Source organism: Podarcis pityusensis (assembly GCF_964106645.2).
Source record: "Podarcis pityusensis genome assembly, chromosome: 8".
Lineage (NCBI taxonomy): Eukaryota > Metazoa > Chordata > Lepidosauria > Squamata > Lacertidae > Podarcis > Podarcis pityusensis.
Genome location: NC_138033.1, coordinates 72,200,631 through 72,222,877, shown reverse-complemented (window position 1 = coordinate 72,222,877; position 22,247 = coordinate 72,200,631). Strand labels below are relative to the sequence as shown.

At 46.7% G+C, this 22,247-nt stretch overlaps 1 protein-coding gene across 1 annotated transcript; it reads right to left on the bottom strand.

The window, feature by feature from the left end:
• Positions 1-168: 168 nt before the first annotated feature.
• Positions 169-22,024, bottom strand: SDF4 (stromal cell derived factor 4). The gene is made up of 7 exons (XM_081016231.1): positions 21,859-22,024; positions 17,368-17,733; positions 14,953-15,089; positions 13,763-13,876; positions 9,526-9,684; positions 5,372-5,547; positions 169-2,876 (listed from the first exon to the last, which is right to left on the bottom strand). The coding sequence occupies exons 2-7, from the start codon at positions 17,676-17,678 to the stop codon at positions 2,700-2,702; spliced, it is 1,074 nt and encodes a 357-aa protein (XP_080872357.1). The 5' UTR covers positions 17,679-17,733; positions 21,859-22,024; the 3' UTR covers positions 169-2,699.
• Positions 22,025-22,247: the final 223 nt, after the last annotated feature.

Below are 22,247 nucleotides of genomic sequence, written 5' to 3'. Positions count from 1 at the left end.
TGCCACGTCACGTCAAACATTGCTGGACTACAACTCCCAACATCCCTGACCATTGGTGATGCTGGCTGGGGCTGATGGGGGTCCAGCAACCTTATCTAGAGGACCACAGGTTCCTTGTTTAAATAAAGCAGGGGGTGTTTGAAAGAATAATAAAACACACACACACAGTTACATGTATTTACATTCTATTAAGGAGGGTAACATCAGACACCTTAAGCTGCAATTCTTAAAAGAACAGGGTTGTGTTGGTGTTTCTGTATAAAGGACAGGAGCAGAATAAACCCATTTAAATTAAAATTCAAACGTTTATGAACATAACCCTCGTCAGGGAAACAACTTCTGAACCTGAAGAAGGGAATCGTTCAGTCTTCCTGTAGAAAGTCTTCCATCAGTAACTGGGTTATTTGAATTTATGTATTCCTGAGGAACAACTCCATCATCCGACTAAGCTTTGACCGGCCAGAGACTCACTTGTAATCTCCCTCCAATTCACTACCTGTGACTTTTTATGATTTGATGCCTTTCCTCCAGCCCTCTCCTTAAAGCTTACCCTTGTGTCAGATCCAACACACACCGGGAAGTCTCTTGGTTACAACTCTCACTTCTCGCAGTTCTGGGTTCACTGGGCTGCTCCACTTTGCTAGCAAGAGATCTTCATGAGACCTCTTCCTCAGCCTAGCTGGATTCCACCCACTTTTCCTGCACCACTGCATTCTGAACGCCTCCCAAGCATGCACCTATATTCGGCATAAAGCAAACTCTCTGTGGCGGGCACCGATTTGACACCACGGTCCAGGCAACTTGGGTTTGCATAGCCTATATAAACAAGTGCACCCTCCAAGCGCAGGTTAACAGGGCATGCACAGGAGTACGGAACAAACTGGTGCCTCTGAAGCTACCCTGGATCGCTCAGTTGGTTAGAGCGCAGCGCTGACAACACTAAGGTTGCAGGTTCGATCCTTGTATGGGCAGCTGCATCTTCCTGCATTGCAGGGGGTTGGACTAGATAATCCTGAGGATCCCTTCCAACTCTACAATTATGTGATACCCCTTTTAGGTCCTACGACAAAGTAGGATGTACCTAATGAATGCTGCGGTTTAGAGCTTAACCATATCCCACTGCCCATTTTGGGATAATGCCAGAGAGGCTGATCCACCTTATTCCATATTCGAACAAAGATGAGGGGCACGTTTGTCGCTTGCAGTGTATTAACTCCCAGGCACTGCTGAAATATAAAAGAGCACTCACAGCTCTCTCCTTGACAACCTGTGCTTGCACATTTTCTTTTCTCAAACAAATCATTTTTATTAAGAGACAGGTGCACCCACCTCTATTTAAACCGAGAAGCAGATGCTGTTCAAACATACCCCTAGACCCCATTCTAGAAAAGCAGCCCATGTTCCTGGCATTACCTGGTGCCTGCCTGCTTAGGGAACTTGCTACCGGATTGTCCTTCCCCTGGATCTGCTGTGCTATACAACTCGAGATGGGACTTCTGCCCATTGGAAGGGGTCCTCTGCCTCCCTGCACAGTGACCTGGGCTGTGATCGGCCCAGATGGTTAAAATGCACTTTCATGGTGCTTTTGTCCGTGAGCAAGAGAACATTCTTGAGGTCTATCTGCTGGGGGGGGGGGGAGCTGCCGCCAAACTCCAGCCAATAAAGGCTGAGTGTTGCCTCTTCCACAGGCCGCGCAGTGCGAGATGCTGGCATGTGAGCAGCTCAGCCCTGAAGACTGTAGTTACACCTGTGTGCCTAGGTCCCTGAAGAGATGCCTCTGTTGAGACATTTGCTGCCTAGGAAAGAACGCCTCAGCTGGCATGCGAGTGGGACTTGTGTTCGTGAGACTTGTGTGATATTAACTCCAGCAGAAGCGGCCACTGGAGCGTCCTGGCTCGAGGCACTAAATCTATGCAAGATATCGTCGTTCCTTGAAACTGGGGCCAAGCCTGCTGCATTGTGGCTTGGGATGCTTGAGTTTTGGTGTGTGTTGAGCCAGGAGGAAAATGGAGAGTAAAGGAAGGAGATGAGAAAGTGCTGGAGCAGCTTGTCATGTAGGCTCCTGCCTGGGCAAGCGGAAGGACACAATCCACTGCAAGGCTGACTTTGCTAATTTTGCTGGGGGGAAAGCTGCTTTCTAACCCAGAACTGGCCCACCATCTGTCTGCTTGCAAAGGGAACCCAACGCTGGTTTGAAAGGATGTACTGGGTGTGGGAAACCGCTGCAATTGCCAAAACAGAAACTCCAAACCAATGCGAAACCAAACAAAGCAGCCCGTGAGTTCCTCAACCAGGCAAAGATAATGGTCCTCAAATACTAAAGGTGCCTTCTCAAAGTCCAAACAGTAGAGCAGAACAACTGGGCGTGGCATTTGCAGGGTACAACCGAGTGTCCTGAAGGAGGGAAATAAAAAGAAGTTGCCGATCGACAGCACAGGCAAGAACTGGTGCGGATCCTTCCCTGTAGAAATCAGAGAGCACTTTCCTCTCGAAGGCAAGCGAGCTGTAGCTCTTTTTCATTTGTGGACGGCTTTCGTTCAAAAACAAAAAAGTAAGTCTAGAACACCGCACTGTATACACACAGAACACAGATATAGCAGCAAAAGGTAACCTTTGTTTTTTGGGGGAAAGCAAGAAGGTGCATCGAGACAGAGAGAGAAAGAGAGTGTGTGTGAAAAAGCCCCTCTCGGGTCACTTCCTCAGAATTCCTCGTGGACATTTCGTGCGTAGTCCATGAGCTTGCTGCCAGTGAAATACTCGCTGTATTTCAAGATCTCCTCTTGCTCCAAGTGGTGGTTCTGGTTCTCGTCGGCCACGGCAATCATCTGCTTCGCTTCGTTCAAGGCGTTGTATTCGTTCATGGGGTCCATGTATTCCTGGGGAAGGGAGAGAGAAAGCAAAGGGCATAAGAGCAGGCTGCTGGATCCGGCCAACAGCCCGTCTAGTCCAGGATCCTGTTCTCACAGCAGCCACCCTGTGGGAAGCCATCAAGCAGGCCCCAAGTACAAAACCACTCTCCTCCCCCTCTGTAGTTTCCAGAAACTGAGGTTCAGAAGTGCTGCTGCCTCCGATGATGGACTGGTAAAATGGCTGCGTCAAAACCAAGCCAGAAGGGGAGGGCCACTTTGCGGCAGCATCGGCAAAAACTGGTCAGAGGCAGGATGGGAGGAAGCTGGGTGCCCTTGTATAGCTACTCAGTGTTTTCTGGACAAAGGGGATTAGTGCAAGTTATTGTAACTGGCAGAGGACCTGACTAGCACACAGAATAACAACAACAATAATAATAATATCTGGCTGGATTTCCCCAGCCACTCTGGACGGCTTTCAACAAAATATTAAAATACAGTAATGCATCAAACATTAAAAGCTTCCCTAAACAGGGCTGCCTTCAGATGTCTTCTAAAAGTCTGGTAGTTGTTCTTCTCTTTGACATCTGGTGGGAGGGCGTTCCACAGGGCGGGCGCCACTACCGAGAAGGCCCTCTGCCTGGTTCTCTGTAACTTGGCTTCTCACAGTGAGGGAACCGCCAGGAGGCTGATACAGTGGTACCTCGGGTTACATACGCTTCAGGTTACAGACTCTGCTAACACAGAAATAGTACCTCAGGTTGAGAACTTTGCTTCAGAATGAGAACAGAAATCATGCGCCAGCGGCGTGGCGGCAGCAGGAGGCTCCGTTAGCTAAAGTGGTGCTTCAGGTTAAGAACAGTTTCAGGTTAAGAACGGACCTCCGGAACAAATTAAGTACTTAACCCGAGGTACCACTAATCTGAAAATCTGGACTGAGTTAATTCTGCTTCTGATGTGGTGTACTTGCAGAACTTGGCTGTCTTTGGTGTGGAGCTTGAGAAGAGGAGAGAAACTTGATTAGAAGAAAAAAAAATCTGTGCGTACGGAAGATTTTCTTTTCTTCAGAATACTAAACCCACAAAATGAAATGTACGGCGAGATATACAAGAAACCCTAAGCCACAGCCTCAGTGGCCTCGTCTGCAGGAAAACACTTTATCAGATTCGGGGTCACATTATCAGAAAGTATTTATTTCAGAAAAGTCCCCAAACTTCCTGCTGTGAGTCTCCCTTCTCCGAAACACAAAGAGCTTTGTTATGGAAGGACACAAATGTGCAGATTTGCCCAGGGTTCAGATACCCAAAACTTTGTTTCAGAACATAGCCGAAAAAGGTCTAACTGCCTCCGTGACAGACAGTGCGCTAATTTCACTTTTTCCAAGGTGGAACTGAGAAAGGATTAAAGTGACGTCAGAAAGAGCACCAAGCAAACCTCGTTCCTAAGCAACGTCTCAGGAAGCGAAGGGGGCCCACGCCGGCGCTGATCACCTGCTGCGATACAGCTCAAATGCGAGACATTAGGAAGTTATAGGTAGAGCGCTTTATCTCCCTTTGGCATCTGAATTCTTTGTGGAGCAGGGTGCGTGACCAGCAGGGGGGGTGCGCCTGCTTGTTTCAAGGGGGGGTGGGAAGCAGCTTTTTCAGAATTCAGAAATCAATAAGCTTGATTAAAGGTCAGAACATCACTTGACACTGTGAACCTGGTAACTGTTAGATGCAGCTTTATAATTCTAATCTTGACTTCGCCTTTAAAAATAAATAAATGTTGGATGCTAATTTGAGATAACAATACAGTTCAGTTTCCTGTATTATAATTTATATACCGCCCTTCATTTATGGAAGAATGGTAGCCTCTTTTTAAATGGAAGAATGGAGGCCTCGTTTTTTGGACTATTTAGAGAAATATCGTAACGTGATGAATTCGCGAGCAGGATTTGAACTACCAGCAACAGAAATAATGAGAGATGATTGTATTATGGTTATGATATAAAACGGGGAAGTCACAGGGTACAGCAATGAGATAGAATTTTAAAAAACACACTACGGGAAATGGAATGGAAGGACGAAAAAAAATTATTATGTATTGAAATTTGTGGAAATTTAATGAAATATATTTATATATACAGTCAGCTAAAGTGGTGCTTCAGGTTAAGAACAGTTTCAGGTTAAGAACGGATCTCCGGAACGAATTAAGGACTTAACCCGAGGTACCACTGTACTACCCTTCTCCTAAGGATCACAAGGCAGTTCACGGTATAAAAACTCAGAAGTGCGTAACGTTGTGTATATATTATTAATATTTTGTTTAGTGTTCTTGGAAATATATATTGCACAATATCTTTTTAATTATTTTTTAAGTAAAAATCTGTATTTCTTTTTTTTAAAAAAAGGATCAGGGCAACGGGGGAAGCGGGGGACATGTAACAGTGTGTGTGCCTCTCACATGGGATTTCAACCAAGATACGTGAAAAAGTTCGCAATTTGAGCTTATGCAGCCACAGCCAATTCCCAGGACACACTCACCTCCAGCTCTTCCATAGTGACGATGCCGTCGTGGTCGGCATCAATGACTTCCTCGAACTCCTTCTTCCTGTCTTTCACCCAGTCGTCATCGATGTCCTGAGCCTGCTGGTTCTCCACGGTGCCGACGGGCAAGGAGATGAACTCGGAAAGGGTCAGCTTCTTATCGCCGTCCTGATCTGCAAAGGTTACAGCGTTTGACAGTAAAAATAACAGGACACACAGAATTCAGCATGCGAGTTGCCACCAACGTCCCACCATTCCGGACTAGGTACCTACCTACCACATGTTCAAAGTGGATGGCTTCCCTCAAAGAATCCTAGGAACTGTGCTTTGTTTAGTGTGGTAGTGATTTTAGCTCTGTGACTACAGTTCCCAAGAAGCTTTATTTTACTTTTTTAGCGGGGAGCTTTAAATGTATGATGTGTAGGCAGCTCATTGCTTCCAGCAGGTTATTAACTGGGTTGGGACAGTAACCTTTAAGAATATTTGCAAAGGAAGCATCACCGAGAGCCAGTGTGGTGTAGTGGTTAAGAGCGGTGGACTCGTAATCTGGTGAACCGGGTTCGCGTCTCCGCTCCTCCACATGCAGCTGCTGGGTGACCTTGGGCCAGTCACATTTCTTTGAAGTCTCTCAGCCCCACTCACTTCACAAAGTGTTTGTTGTGGGGGAGGAAGGGAAAGGAGAATATTAGCCGCTTTGAGACTCCTTCGGGTAGTGATAAAGTGGGATATCAAATCCAAACTCCTCTTCTTCTTCTTCACCGCTTCTGCCTATCAGCTGGGCATTTACCCAGAGGCCCAATATACTTTCTGCCAATGGATAGCAAGTTGGAACTTGGGCTGGGGAGACCAGAGTTCAAATCCGCTCTCCTCAGAGTAAATTCGGGTTAAATTGTTCCCTCTTACCTTAAAACCAGCACTGGGGGGACCCTGTGGCCCTCCAGTGGTTTTAGGACTACATTTCCCATCATCCCCAGAAACAGGCTAATTTAGATAAGGATGATGGGAGCTGCAGTTCAACAACATCTGGAGGCCAGCAACCCTTGGCTTAAATTTAAGGTTTGTTGCAATTTCATAGCAAGGTACAGAGGGTACAGAATTATGAATGCTGGCCAAAGCTCCATGGATAAAAGGAAAAGATAAAAATGCAACAACTATAATCATCCACCTCTGTTTGGAGATATAGGGTTGTACCCAATGTTAATTCCACTATGAACAGACTCACTGAAGTTAATGAACACAACTAACTTAGGTCCACTAATTCCAGTGGGTTTACTTTGTGTAGAGCTTAGTTTGATACAACCTACAGAACAGTTTATATTAATATAAGAATTCACGTCAGGCTGGCTGGATTTCTTTTATTAATAATGCAAGCTGACAATTTTTTTGTTATATATGCTATGATATTTTTTTTTAGAGTTCTAGCCAATTCTAGTCCTACTCAGAGTTGGGTTATCTTAACAGACATGACTAACTTAGGTTCATTAATTTCAGAAGTATAATTTAGCTGGGTAGAATCTAGTAATCTTGAGAGGGGGTGGTGGGGGGTAGCAACTTTTTCCATAGAAGACAAGGACAAGGTAATGCAAGTGAGCCAGTGGGATCTGGAGCCAAGAGGTGGACTAGGGTGCCACCTTCTGGCCAAGGAGGGTGCTACAACAACAATTAATTAATCCCTACTTGGAATTCTAACCATTTTACATGAGAAATGTAGGAGGTGAAATTTCTATTATCTCTGGAAAGGAGGTGAATTTTTTAAGAGTTTCAGAGGTGTGGCAGGTGGCCAGAAGAGGGAGAAGTGTTTTTAAACTCTTATTTTTCTTCTGAAGGAATATCCCCAGCTGCTTCAACGGGCCTGGATCTACCCGAGAGGCCACAGCCTCAGGCAGCAGTTGCTGAGGGCCAGGCAGCAGACAGAGCCATGTTCACCCTGCGGCTGCCCGTGCTCCGCTTGGCTGCTGTCTTCAGGCGCAGATTATGACGCGGCTGGCGCTGAACCGAGATACACTTGCCTGCCTGCTTGGATTCTGCAATGGGAAAGCGCTACCTTGCCCTTCACGGCAGGCACTGAAGCAGCGTGGCAGCCAGCCTGGCAGCCATATTCTCCCGCAATCCCTCATTCTGAAAGCCATGGCACAGCCCCAGATGCATTGTGGGAACAAAGAAGACCAAAAGAGGCCACACCATGGCTCTGCCATGGAGACTGTAACCCCCCTTGCCTCTGACCAATTTAAAAAACTTGTCTGCTCCCTCACCCCCATGAAAATATCCCCAAAAGGTGCCCTTTCGACTTCAACAGGTATGGAAGCTGTCTCCAAAAGCTGGAAACTGGAATGTAGGAATCTGCCTTGCACACAGTGAAACCACAGGTCTCAGTAAAGTGGTACCTTGGGTTGCATACGCTTCAGGTTACAGACGCTTCAGGTTACAGACTCCGCTAACCCAGAAATAGTACCTCGGGATAAGAACTTTGCTTCAGGATGAGAACAGAAATCGTGCTCCGGCGGTGCGGCGGCGGCAGAAGGCCCCATTAGCTAAAGTGGTGCTTCAGGTTAAGAACGGACCTCTGGAACGAATTAAGTACTTAACCGGAGGTACCACTGTACTGCCTACGGCATGGATGGGGAACCTGTGGCCCTCCACATGCTGCTGAACAACTTCCATCAACCCTGGCCAATGGCTGGGGCCAATGGGAGTTCAGGAACATCTGGAGAGCCAAAGGTTCCTCAGCTCTGGCTTGCAGCGACTGGCAGCTGCCCTCCAGGAGTTCAGGTAAGAGACATTCCTGGAGATCACAGAATTGTAGAGTTGGAAGGGACCTAGTTCACCCCTCTGCAATGCAGGAATATGCAGCCATCCCATACGGAGATCGAACCTGCAACCTTGGCATTATCAGCACCATGCTCTAACCAACTGAGCTGCAGGGGAATGACTACATGAGAAGAAGATGCTCTGCCCCTGAACTATGGGCTCTGGATGGTTTCAGGGGAGCCGACTGAAACTAAAACCTTAGAAGACAGAGGTCCTCTGGCTGGGTTGGGATGGTATGGAGATGAGGGACCAACTCCCTTCTCTTGCGGGGGCTGCCCTTGAAGCTGTCCCAGAAACTCCAGCAGGTGCAGAATGCTGCAGCGAGGCTCCTCACGGGGTCTCTGCCATGGGAGCATATTCACCCAGTGCTTTTCAAGCTGCACTGGCTCCCGGTGGAGTACAGGGTCAGATTTAAGGTGCTGCTTTTGACCTTTAAAGCCCTTCACGGCCTAGGACCCTCGTACCTACGGGACTGCCTCTCCTGGTATGCCCCACGGATGACCTTAAGGTCCGTAAATAGCAACACCCTAGTGGTGCCAGGCCCTAAGGAAGTCAGATTAGCCTCAACCAGAGCCAGGGCCTTCTCAACACTGGCTCCGGCCTGGTGGAATGCTCTGTCTCATGAGACCAGGGCCCTGCGGGATCTGATTTCTTTCCGCAGGGCCTGTAAGACAGAGTTGCTCCACCTGGCCTTTGGCTTAGAATCAGTTTGATTCCCTCCCCCTCTTTCTTTTTCCTTTCTCTTCCTGTGATGAGGCTGCATCCTAATGTTTTAATGTTGTATTTTAATCTTGTTTTTTAAATTGTATTTTAATCAACTTGTTTTTATTATTGGTTGTTAGCCGCCCTGAGCCCGGTCTTGGCTGGGGAGGGTGGGGTATAAATTATTATTTATTATTATTATCATTATCATTATTATTCCCTTCCTGGGAACATAGCCAACTGCCTTGGAATTAAGAAAGACTATTGGCCCACCTAGTTGATTACTGTTTACACAGACTGGCAGCATGGCTCTCCGGGCTTTTAATTCCCAGCCCTAGTGGGAGATGTCACAGACTGAACCCGGACATCCTGCATGGAAGGCAGATGCTCTTCCAGTGAGCTATGGCCCTTCCGCAACACTGTGCCCGATGCTACCTTTCACAGGACACAACCCACACTCCTGTCTCTGTGTCCCAAGTCTCCCTCTGCCCACTACCAGCAGTCAACGGGGGTAACCATTTGGCATCCTCCGGGATCTCGTCCCCATCGGACATCTCTCCAGGAGGTATTCCAGCAACATTAGTAGCTGGGATGAGGTCAAGTTTTCATGAGATTCTGCCCGTGACGGCTTGGAAACGTACCCAGGTCCCGGACGATTTCCTTCACCATAAACTTCAACATTCCCCTGCTGTGCTCTGGGTGAAGGAAGGACAGGAATTCTTCCTCATTCAGCAAAAGGTCCGTGGGCGGATTGTCGGCTTGGTACCAGCGGTCTTTCAAGTTGTCAAGGACTTCCTGTGCTACAGATCAGGGACAGACAAACAGATTTCTTTCTTTCCGTTTTAAAAATCACATTCTCTTTAAATTTGATCTGCAAGTTTTGAACACGTATTGCAAAGTTTTTCTTCTTGCGAAATAGCATGATTAAAAAAAACATCAACAAGATCAAGACTGACCCAATGTAGCCTGCAGACTGGAATTTCCCCAACCCTGATATATGCCCTATAATACTGGAAGTAGCCATTACCTTAGTGGCAGGACACCTCCTTTGCATGCAAAAGGTGCCTGGATTCATCCCTGACCTAAGAGCAAAATAAGTGCCCGCTGGGTCAGGCCAATGGCCAGTATTGTCCAGCATATTTCTCTCAAAGTGTCCAATCAGAAGCCCCAGAGAGAGGTCCGCAACAGCACCTGACCACCACAGCAGAGAGTTGTTAAGAGACCCCTGTTCTCCTCCCAGAGCTGCAATCCCCTGAATGATTTAACAGCCAACCACTTTTAGCAGGAAACACTGGGAACTGTAGGCTTGTGAAGGGGACAGGGATTTCCTAACTCTCAATACCCTTAATTAACCACACTTCCCATAATTCCTTGGGGGAAGCCATGGCTGTGAATGGTGCAGATGGGGCCTTTTATTTCCTTTTTTATTAGTGCAGTGGACTGCTTTAATTAATTAATAATAATAATAATAATAATAATAATAATTTATTATTTATACCCCGCCCATCTGGCTGAGCTTCCCCAGCCACGCTGGGCGGCTCCCAATCGAGTGTTAAAAACAATACAGCATTAAATATTAAAAGCTTCCCTAAACAGGGCTGCCTTCAGATGTCTTTTAAAGATAGGATAGCTGCTTATTTCCTTCACATCTGAAGGGAGGGTGTTCCACAGGGTGGGCGCCACTACCGAGAAGGCCCTCTGTCTGGTTCCCTGTAACCTCACTTCTCGCAATGAGGGAACCGCCAGAAGGCCCTCGGCGCTGGATCTCAGTGTCCGGGCTGAATGATGGGGGCGGAGATGCTCCTTCAGGTATACAGGACCAAGGCCATTTAGGGCTTTAAAGGTCAGCGCCAACACTTTGAATTGTGCTCGGAAACGTACTGGGAGCCAATGCAGATCTCTCAGGACCAGTGTTATGTGGTCCCGGCGGCCACTCCCCGTCACCAGTCTAGCTGCCACATTCTGTATTAATTGCAGTTTCCGGGTCACCTTCAAAGGTAGCCCCACGTAGAGCGCATTGTAGTAGCCCAAGCGGGAGATAACTACTTTACTACGATGGCTAACTTCTTTGCAGGCCTGGGTTTGATTAAAGAGAGTTCATATGCATTATAACTTATAAATAAAGGTGTTCTTCTCCTTTCTCCTCTCCAGAAGTGGGGACGAGATAACAGCGGAAAGCTACGCAGCATGCCAAAGAGCTCCAGATCTCCTCAAAGATGCCTTTGGGCTGGGTGAGGAGGCCTGGAAGCCACACTCCCTGGTAATGTTTGAAGGGGGCCTATGCATCGAAGGACAGATCCACACCATTTAAAGCACATGACTCCACCCTAAGAAACCTGGGGAACTGAAGCTTCCCACCCAAGAGAGCTGCAATTCACAGCCCCACTGTGAATTTACCTACACTTCCCAGGATTCTTTGGGGGAGCTCGTGTGCTGCAAATCTGTGGCGCAGATCAGCTCTAGGCAAGACTGACATTAGGCTCCGTCTTTTAAGGAGTGTCTTACGCCTCCAGCAAGCTTCTTGTATCCGAGCGGCTCTGGCAAAATGAGCAACGGCAAACCCCTAAGGGGAGCAATATGAAAGAGGGAAGAGTCTGGAGATGAGGCAGCCAGCTTCCTTTCAGGCTGGAGTGGCAGCAGATGGGCTTCCCAGCTCCATATGGCGCACTGCTCAAGACACAGTTGATTAAGGCAGCGTGTGCGTAATGCATGCGGATGAGATTAAAGGCTTGCATGCAACAAACGCCGACAGCCTTGCTTGAGATTGGATGGCACAATATATTTGCGTACGCGTGTGCGTGTTTTCAAATTCGACCATGCCTGTTACAGTTCTAGAAATACGTTACTCCAAAGAAATACTGCTTTGGTCAGTAATGCTGCTGGAAGTGAACTTTGTGAAAGGACATGTCTCTAGTTTAGCAGTTCACGTGGTCAATGTGTTCAGTGAACCGCCCTGAGATCTTATGGGGAAGTGCAGTAGAATAAATCTAATGAATAAATCTAATGAATGAATAAGTTTCAGAGCCCTGGTAGAAATGCCAGTGGACATAGGGATGCTATCCGTAATAAAAATGTTAGAAATCCTGAAACAGCTGCTAAGGGCAGGGTGCATTCAGAGTTCTATGGCTTTATATAGAGTACAGTTCTGACTGTTCCATCTTAGTATCACGGAAAGGGTATCACGGAAAGAGTAAAGGTGCTTAAAAAAAGTGGGCAATTAAAACAATCAAATTAAAAGAAAAAGCAGCAGGGTTAAAACATCTGAGACGTTTTGGTTTGGGAAAAGGGAACGAAAGGAGGCTGGGACATGATAGGCACAGACCGTGTCTATCGGACTGTGTCAAAAAGACACAGACCGATTACCAGAAAATGCTTTATCACACACTTCTGGATTGTTGTAACCTGACAATGGTTTGAACCCAAGCCAGACTACAGCGCTGGTTCATTTAGCTCAGAATACACTATCTGATAGGGGCTCTCTGGGGTTTCAGACAGGGAAGGTGTCTCCCAGCCCTACCAGGGGACTGAACCGGGCAACCTTTGTATGAAAAGTGTGTCCTCTGCTACAAAGATACAACTGCTCTGTGTGTGCTGTAATCCTGCAGTAGCACAGAATGAAATCCCCAAACCCTGCTGTTTGGGTGCTCAGAGTCCTCGCTCTTGCAGAAGGAAATGCAGCCATCTGCAGGGAGAACCCAAGCCATTCTGCTCGAGCGATCTGGCTTCCCGCTGCCTCATCCGAAGGCAAAAGAGGAGACCCCCCCCCCGGGTTCCTTCCTTTTCTTCCTTTGAGCTTGGCAGAGAGTTCTTGTGCAGCCCACTTGGGTAGCCCCTCTGAAAGAGTCTCCTTCCTGCCAGTGGAGTGAGTGAGTGGCGTTAGCCCATTCTCAACCCCTTTCCTCCTCTGCAGGCAAATGAGATACTGGGCAGATAATTCAGCTTCCAGAGAATCTTTTCTAAAAAGAAAACCTTAGCTCTTACAGTTGCAAAGTGTGTGTGGGGGGGCAATGCTTGCTGAACTCTCAGAAGCCCATGGGGTGGATGAACACCGCTGAGAACAGCTAAGTGCGGAGCTCCTTTCCTTCCCCTGTGCTAGCTTCCCCCAAAGAATCCTGGGAACTGTAGTCTGTTAGGGTTGCTGAGAGTTCTTTAGAAGACCACAATTTCCAGAGTGGCTTAACAATCAATATTTCTGCCCAGGAATTGAAGCTCTGAAAGGGGAATAGGGGATCTCCTAACAACTCTCAGCACCCTTAAACTACAGTTCCCAGGATTCTTTGGGGGAAGCCATGGCTGCTGAAAGCGGCAGGATACAGCCTCAAATGTATAGTATAGACGGCATCTTATGCTACTGTTCCATATTAATACTGACTGGCAGTGGCTCTCTGGAATTCCAGGCAGGGGACATTCCCAACCCCACCTGGAGATGAGAAGGATTGAACCTTGCGACTTTCTGCAGGCAAAGCTGATGCTCTATCACCGAGCTGTGGTCCCTCCCCAATTCAGACACCACAAGTCGCAGGAAGCTTCCTTGACTATATTTTGGGAAAACTTTCACTGAACTATCATCTCACAGTCACAGGATTGTTGCAAGCATAAGGTATTTTTGGGGGGGGGGGGGCAAGATGACGATGTACCCTCTTCTGAGCTTTCTGAAGGAAGACCAGGATCAGTTTACTCGATTTTTATTTTATGTGCAGCTGCTCTAAAACGAGCAGCCTAGCTATTAACAAGTAAAACCTGCAGAGATCTTGTCTACTTTGAAACTCAGTGCCCAAGCTAGCGTTTCAACCCATTCCAGGAACTGAAGGCAGAACACGACAGTTTTCATGTGGTCTTTGGGGGAGGTGGGCAGAGAGAGAGACCAGCACTACTTACTTTCCTCGTCTATTTTGAGCTCCTCGTTGTTTTTGATTTTTTCAGCCACCTCCTTCTCGTTCATCCCCTTGCTTGCCAAGAACTTGATTTTGTACTCATCCCAGGACACGTGACCTAGGGGGGGAAAGGAACCAATTAAAATGAAGAATATCCTAGCAGACAAAGAATGTTTTTTTTAATGCATGGGAAGTGGATATAGGATTTCCCCACTATTCAAACACTAGAACTTGGGGACATCTACTGAAGCTAAACGTTGGAAGATTCAGGGCAAACAAAAGAAAAGATGTCACATAGAACACCATTCAACTACAGAACTTGCTCCCAGAAGAGGTACTGATGGCCATCAATGTGGAAGGGTTTGAAAGAGGACAAATTCATGGAGGATAAGGCTGTCACTGGCTACTAACCCTGATGGCTGTGTTCTACTTTCATAGTCAAAGGCAGTCATGCTTCTGAATACCAGTTGCTGGAAGCTGCAGGAGGGAAGAGGGCTCTTGTGCTTAGTCCTACTTTCCGGCCACTGGGAAAGGACCTCTCCTGCCACCTCTTTATTTGAACTGGTGATGCCACATTCTGCATTCAAAGCAGGTCCCCTGCCACTAAGCTATGAATCAATGTGACCCACCAAGCCTAAGGCAACCCAACAGCTGGGTATTTTGGCCCACAAAATCCACTCGCCAGTCTACTAGGAGCAAGTAGCCTTGACTCTCCACCAGCCCTTACTCCAGGCTCTCGCCTGCACTGCAGTTCGGAGTAAGGTAAAGAAAGAAAAAAGGGTTTTCTGAACTGCGCCTTGGCAAATGTAAGAGGGAGACATCCCCATGTCTCTCCAGCCTCGCCTGTGCAGGACACTAAGCCAGAGAGGAGGAGGGGGCAAACCCACTTTTGGCGCTGGTTATTCCCAGCTCATCAACAGGTTGTTGATGGATGGTGGGCTGCATGGATGCTTCTTGCGCTACATGCACACCATGCAGCTGCCTGGCAGCTGGTAAACTAGGGGCTGGCAGCCTGTTGCTCTCAGGTGCATTGGACAGCAGCTCCCATCACCCTGGCCCATTGGCCATGATAGCTGGGGCTGATGAGAGCTGGAACCCCCAAACCTGGAGGGCAGCAGGTTGCCTGTGCAGTGCTGACACACGCCATGACAACTCCTTTTGTGACCGAGGCTGCCCCATCCATTCATCTCCTACCATCGCCATCGGGGTCCACGGCCCGGAAGTGCATTTTGTTCTCTTCCACGGCCTCCTGGAAGTGCTCTTCCGTCTTCTCCATGATCCAGCGCTGCATCTCCTTTGCACTGATCTTTTTGTCCTTGTTGATGTCGACTCTGTGGCAGGTAAGAAGAAGAAGAGTTTGGATTTGACATCCCACTTTATCACCACCCGAAGGAGTCTCAAAGCGGCTAACATTCTCCTTTTCCCTTCCTCCCCCACAACAAACACTCTGTGAGGTGCGTGGGGCTGAGAGTCTTCAGAGAAGCGTGACTGGCCCAAGGTCACCCAGCAGCTGCATGTGGAGGAGCGGAGACGCAAACCCGGTTCACCAGATTATGAGTCTACCACTCTTAACCACTACACCACGCTGGCTCCCAGAGATAGGAAAGGAGTCAAGTTAGGGCTCCAGAGGTGAAGGGCATGTTGGACTAGGACCTGGGAGACCGTGTGTGTGTGTGTGTGTGTGTGTGTGTGTGAGAATCTCTGTCTAGCCATGAAAGTCGCTGGGTGACCTTGGGCCAGTCACAGTCTCTCAGACTAACCTACCTCACAAGGCTGCTGTGAGGATAAAATGGGAGCCGGGGAGAGAAACCATGTACACCCCTTGGGTGAAAAAAGGTGGGAAAGAAATGCAGTCAATTAATCCATGCGGAATGGAAGAAAGGCAATTAGTTCTGATGCCAGAATAACTACAGTTCAAGCCTCTACTTGGCCACAAAGAAAACCTGTGTGGCATTTGGATCTAGTCACCCTTGGAGATCAAAGACTGGAGCACATGTGGGGAACATCTAAGATCACTGGTGCCAGATTAAATCTCTGGGATTTCCATGTAGAGATGGAAAAGGCTTCCTCCTGAAAACCTTGAGAATGGATTTTAAAAATGTTTTGACTATATATATATATATATATATATATATATTCTCAAATATTTTTAAAACCAAAGGGTTCAATTCTACTACTGTGCAGAGCAGACCCACATAAATTACTGACCAGTGCATGAATCAAAAGAAATCAGAAAGCAAACGTCAGTAACCATTTATACTGAGGTTTTTTTAAAAAAAAAATCATGCATTGTGTTGGAAATTTTATGTTTTATATACTTTGTTCACTCAGGAAAGATCCCTGCCACTCTTCACCCCAATTGTTGAGATTTACCTCTTCCTCTCTCTCTCTCTCTTTAAAAAAATCATTTGCTTCCTGAGATCTGCCTGGTCAAATTTCCTCTCTCTGCTCCCAAGGGGACACCGGAGAATAAAAAGCGCTTGCCCTTTGCACAAGATCATTTGCAAGGTCAAGGCAAAGGCAGCCAAACTGCTTGTGACCCTGCCCTTTCTGCGATGAGGAGGGCTAGGGGGCTCCAGAATGACATACAGTCACTAATCGGCCGGCAAGAGCTCTAATCAGCTTTTGATTTCATTATTGCCGGCTGCTTATCTGCGATGCACTTAACAATAAACCTTTTAATTTGCAGACAGGATGTCTGGGAAGTGGTTACTGACCCAACAGCGTCAGACACACGTGATAAATTATTCTCAAGCAAAGGTGGCTGGACAGAGTGACATCTGCACACTCACAGCTGATTCCCTCATTCAGAGACACTGGCTGAGGGCAAAGACTATTGTAGGGCTGCGAATTCTGCAAGACCTGAAGACTATGAGGATGGGCTATTGGTTGGCAGTTTTTGCTGGGGTGAAGATTTAATTTTGGGGATGCTTAATGTTTGCTGTTATTTGGTATAGAGTTTTTGAATCTTTATTGCTGGACCTTATTATAAATTACGTGGAGATTGTTTAACTTTGCTGTATACTTATTAAGATGTTTTCATTCATTGTTCATGATTTCTTAGGCTTTGCTACGTTTTTGTAATTTTGTAAATCCTCTGGTGTAACCTGCCTTGGGGCATGGTTTGCTATGGAAAGGCGGTGTACATGTAAACAGTGGTGATTGAACTGCCCGCTTTTTCAGTTACCTGACGCAACTACAGCAGCTCCAAATTAAAAGGTGACATTGGTGGATGTTAACATACACCACTCGCCCAATCTAAATTGCACCCTGAAGCTTCTAGGATCCCTGCAGTGGAAAGAGTCACATCAGGGAAATGGCTTAACCCCCTATTGGACACCAGGTCCAAGGCCTGGCATCTCCAGGTACAGCCAGGTAAGACCTCCACCTGAGACCTCAGAGAGCTGCTGCCAGCTGGTGCAGGCAGTGAGTTAGACTAGCTTTCTCAAACCTCCTGCACTGCAGAAGCTACAACTCTGAACAGCCCTACCAGCCAACATTTCGTAGTGCTGCAAAACATCTGGAATGCACTGAGCTGATGACGTCTATGCTAGATGGACCCAAGTTCCTCTGTGCATCTGCCTCAATTCAATTTGGAGCAACACTCACTTTGAGAAAATAACCATGAGCTTCCTCCTGTTCCTGCGTGGTTCTGAATCTTCGTCGAACTCCTCCATCTCCTTCCCAAGGAAGACCTCCTGGTGGAACTCCTTGTTGAGATGCCCGTCCATCTCCATCTTGACCCCATTCAAGTGGTCCGGGGGCAGGATCTCGTTCTCATCGTTGTTCTCGGCCGCCGCCTTCTCTTTCAAGGCAGAGTTGTTGGCAGGCCGCGCATAGACGTCCATGAGGAGGAAAACAAAGAGGAGGGACAGGTAGATGGAGCCCAGGCTGCAGATGAAGGCCCGTTTCGAAACCATCGCTCCTCCCCTTGAGCGTCAGCAGCTTATAATACTGGTATGGCGATGGAATACCCTGGGAGGAAAACAGACAGGTGAACATGATCCGTTGTTTCCAGGCAGTTTTTATGAGCTCAGAGGCTGAGCTAGTAATTCCCCATTAGACTCAACATTTCGCTCTGGATAGTTAGTGCTAAACGTGAACCACTGCCTTAACCTTGGGCAATATTTTCATAGCATCTAATTATTAAGAACAGAAGATCAGTCCTGCTGGATCATACTGGACGTCCTGCTAAGAATTCAGGAACCCTGCTGGATCAGGCTAACGGTCCACCTAGCCCAACAACCAATCGGATGCCTGTTGAAAAGACTATAGCTAAGTGGCAGAGCGTCTGGTTCGCAAGCAGAAGCTCCCTGGTTGAACCCCTCTGCGTCTTCAATAGACTCTGGGATGAAACTCTGGAGGGCCACTGCCAGTCAGAGCTGGCAACACCCAATGATCTAACTCAGCATAAGGCAGCTTCCTAGCTTCCCACAGAGGCCAATGGTGATGGGAAGTCTGCAAACAGGAGACAAGTGCAAGAGCACTCTTCCATTTGTGGCCCGAAGCCACTGGAATTCAGAAGCCAGGTGCCCTTCTTTCCAGTACGACAGGTAACCTTTGACAACCCTGGAAAGTTGTCTTCCTCCTCCACACCACCATTAAAGCTGTCTCAGGTTGGCAGCCGTAACCACATTTTGCAGTAGAACACCACACCTGCAGATGGGACTGTGGAAGTGTGCTGTTGGTGGTAATCAGCTCACCGCTGCAGACAGCAACACACCTTCAAAGGAGCTTGCTCTCAGCACTGACCAGCTGATGGGCACGTAGGTGACGCCAACCACCTGTCAAAACTGGCCCATTTTTTGAGCGCGGGGGGGGGGGGGGGGTAAAGATCTGGCCCTCCAGACAGTCCGTGTGGCATAGTGGTTAGAGTGCTGGACTAGGATAGGGTTCAAATCACTATTCATCCTGGATCAGTCACTGCCTCTCAGTCTAATCTACCTCATTGGGTTGTTGTGGGGATTAAATGAGGAAGGGAGGGGGAGAACCATGTACACCACCTGGGGGTCCTTGGAGAAAAACAGTGGGATATAACTACAATAAATACGTAACTAACTCAGTTCCGCATTCTGGTCTATGGTCAGGTGAACGAAATGCTGCCCCTTAATTTTGTAGTAGATAAATAAATAAAACTCAAAAAAATTAATTTTTTAGTAGGTAATATTTTATATATTTATTCTGACAAACCTTTTTAAAAAACAAAAACCTATCAATAGAACTCCAACCATTCCCTCTGAAAAATATATCATTTAATGAGGACACATCTCACTTAAGCTTCTTTGGGGGGGGGCACACATTAGATGGTTAGAAGCATAAAGAATTTTCCCCAATAATCCCACCATGGCAAACTCTGTAAGGCCTAAAGCTCTAATCCTGTAAACACAGTTTGCAAAAAGAATCACAAATATTTCACACCACTTTGCAGTTAAGATGCTCTCCTGGAAAGTGTTAGAAACTACTGGGATAGAAAAGCTAGGAGTCAAATGACTTCTGGGACCTGAGTTGTGGGCACCAAAACAGAATGTCTAGTCGCCATTGGCAACACTTTTTATTATTTCGATAAGCATGAATGGATATGCTGTTCACAAAAGTGACATTGTTAATATCACATTTTTAGCAGAAATTGTTAATACATGTCTGATTTGGTGTTTACAATAAAATATTGGTATACCATATTTCAGTTTTCAAAACACTCTACTCTTTATTGTTAAATTCCTTAACATATACTTAAGGCTTTGAAGCGCATACATTTCAGTAATCCTTGAGTGTCACCCAGGTGCAAAAAATGCACTCAGACTTTTTGAGGTGCTCGCAAATGGAGATTTTTTTTAGGCACAAAATGTGCCTGGCAGCCTGCTAATTTCAAACCCTGCTTCTGGAGCAAGTCAGAACCCCAAACGTAGGAAAGCTGGTACTTTTAGTCAGTGTACTTTTAGTCAGTGTGCCATCCCACCCACCCACACCATGACACAATATTCGTGCACAATTCACACACACTTTTGCTTATTTTTTTGATTGGAAATATAAATCTGAACGATATTCAGAGGTGTCACTAGCTCACTGCTCCTCAGAAGAATTTGCCATATTAACTTCTAATGTTTCATCCTCAACAGATTCCAATAGACTCAAAACTTGTCCAACTGGTCTACGTAAGAGACAAGGTTCAAACTACATGTTCTTTAGTGACTCACTGGATACCCTTTGCATCCAAGGTGCATTTAAAAGGCACGCAAATTTCATCAGGCAGGTGCTAATAATTAACAGAGTCAGAGCAGGCTTTAATCCCCCCTTCCCCCCACTGTTGTGGTCCTTCTGCTTTGTGAGGAGAATACCCTATTCATGGAAGTTCAGTCCCAGACCCCAAGCTCTATTAAAAGTATGTCATCTGCTTCAGGGTCTACTAAAAGGCTTCACTTACTTCTTTTACAGACTCCAGCACATTAAGAAAAATACTAAACTAGAGAAGTTTGTCTTATGCACTATTTCTCCTGACTACCCCCCCCCCAACAGTTTGAAGCACTACAGTCAAGACACAGGCTGACAATCTCAGTGACCCGGTTTCCACAGCATAGTAAACCACAGTTTAAAACGATCTGTGGTTTAATGTGAATGCACAGCATATTACTGCATTCTGATAAAGTAGCGGGCGCCTCACTTCTCCCTCATTCCTGCTGGGTAACAAGGCATGGTATGGCTTAGAATTGTGTCCAAATAAGAGCTCACTGTTTGGCTAGCCATTTTCTTTCAGATTTTTGGGTCACTTGTTTCCGACAAAGCGTCGTTCATTTCCCACAAGTTAAAACACTTCTAATACACCTGACATTTTTTGCATGCCAAATAGGAAAGTCACTTTGTAATATGTTTCTTATAAAAGGAAAAGGGAACTATACTTCTGTTCTGCTCAGTAAAGAAATGCTCTGTCCAAATGTTCCAACAGCAACAGTTGTTGCTTTTATACAAGGATTTTTTTCACCCTTCACATGCCTTTTTTTTTTTTTTTTTTGCCTATGCTATAAATTCTGCACATGCTCTGAGAAACAACCTAAAAATACCCCAACAACCAAACAGTAAAACCAGGGAAGAGACAAGTCTACTCATGCACAAAGAATCAAATTTTAAAATAAAATAATAAAAATAAAAATATCCCTATGGGTTGTATTCAACTTAGGCCCAAGTCAAAAGCAGACCCACTGAGATCAATGAAGCTAAGTTACCAGTGTCCACTGACTTCAATAGGTCTACCCTGAGTAGCAGCACTAACAGTGGATATTTATTTCATAACATTTACACACTGCTTGACTGTAAAAAAAAACTCAAAGTGGCTTACAGAAAGATAAAGCCGAGAAAAATTCACAAGCCTACTTTAAAACATACAAAAGTTAAAATTTTAAAACAGATTAAAATTATTATGTATTCCTCATCCCCCTTGGTTATAATGCATCTGTTGGGAATGGGGGAGGTTGTTATTTGTCTGGTTGTATGTTGCATTGGGTTTCCCTGGGCAACATAAAGCAACTAAACAAATAATAATTATAATAATTTAAAATTTCACATTAACTTTCTAAGCATCTGGGTAGGCTTGCATAAGCAATAACTTTTCCAAAGGAGCCCGGCGCCTCCTTGATCTCCATAGACAGGGAGTTCCAAAGTGCAAGCGCTGCCACGCAAACCGACCAACTTCTCTTATAAACGCGAAATGGGCATTACGTGGCACCCGCGAACGTTATTTACAGCTGTTTATTCCTCCGCAATTTGTTTGCACACAGATACCCAAAAAAAATGACTCCCAAAGCAGGTATTAAAACCGGCAATTAAGGAGGCACAATAACCGATCCCGCTGGGATCGTTTTCAAACGCCCTTGAATTGAAACGTAGCTGACAATCCAAATAATAATAATAATAACAATAAATCAATTTTTAAAAGCAGGCAGGCGAAACAAATAAAACGGAAAGTTCGTTCAAGGGTATCCATTAAAAGAGCCGGCAAAGCCCCTCATTCCCTCTCTGTCTTCCCCGCCCCAATTCGCTCCTCCTGCGCTCTGCGTATGCTCAGAGGCTGCCGTGACCTTCTGCCCTGCTCCCATGCCGGCTCCATACCTGCCCCGCAGGCCACGGAGGCTCCTCATGCCCAGCCCCGCCTCGCTGCTCTGGGGCTTCCTCTCCGCCTCCCACTCACAGACAGACAGACAGACAGACACACGCCGCGCGCCTGCCAGAGGGAGGGAGGGAGGCTGGCCGGAAACAGGAAACGCCATTCGCCGCTCCGACGAGAGTTGAGCCCGCCTCTTCCGGACCTCCCGAGGCTGCCCGAATTCAACGCGAGGACCTCTCTCTCCAGTTGTATAAAGACTAATTAGTCGGGGCGGGAAGCGGGTGGTCTGTCTCTTTTCGCCTCGCCGCAATAAAAGCTGAAATAAAATAGCGCCTATTCAGCTCTACCTCTTGTTAAATACTACTGCAACAGCAAAACAGGCGCCTTGTTAGGA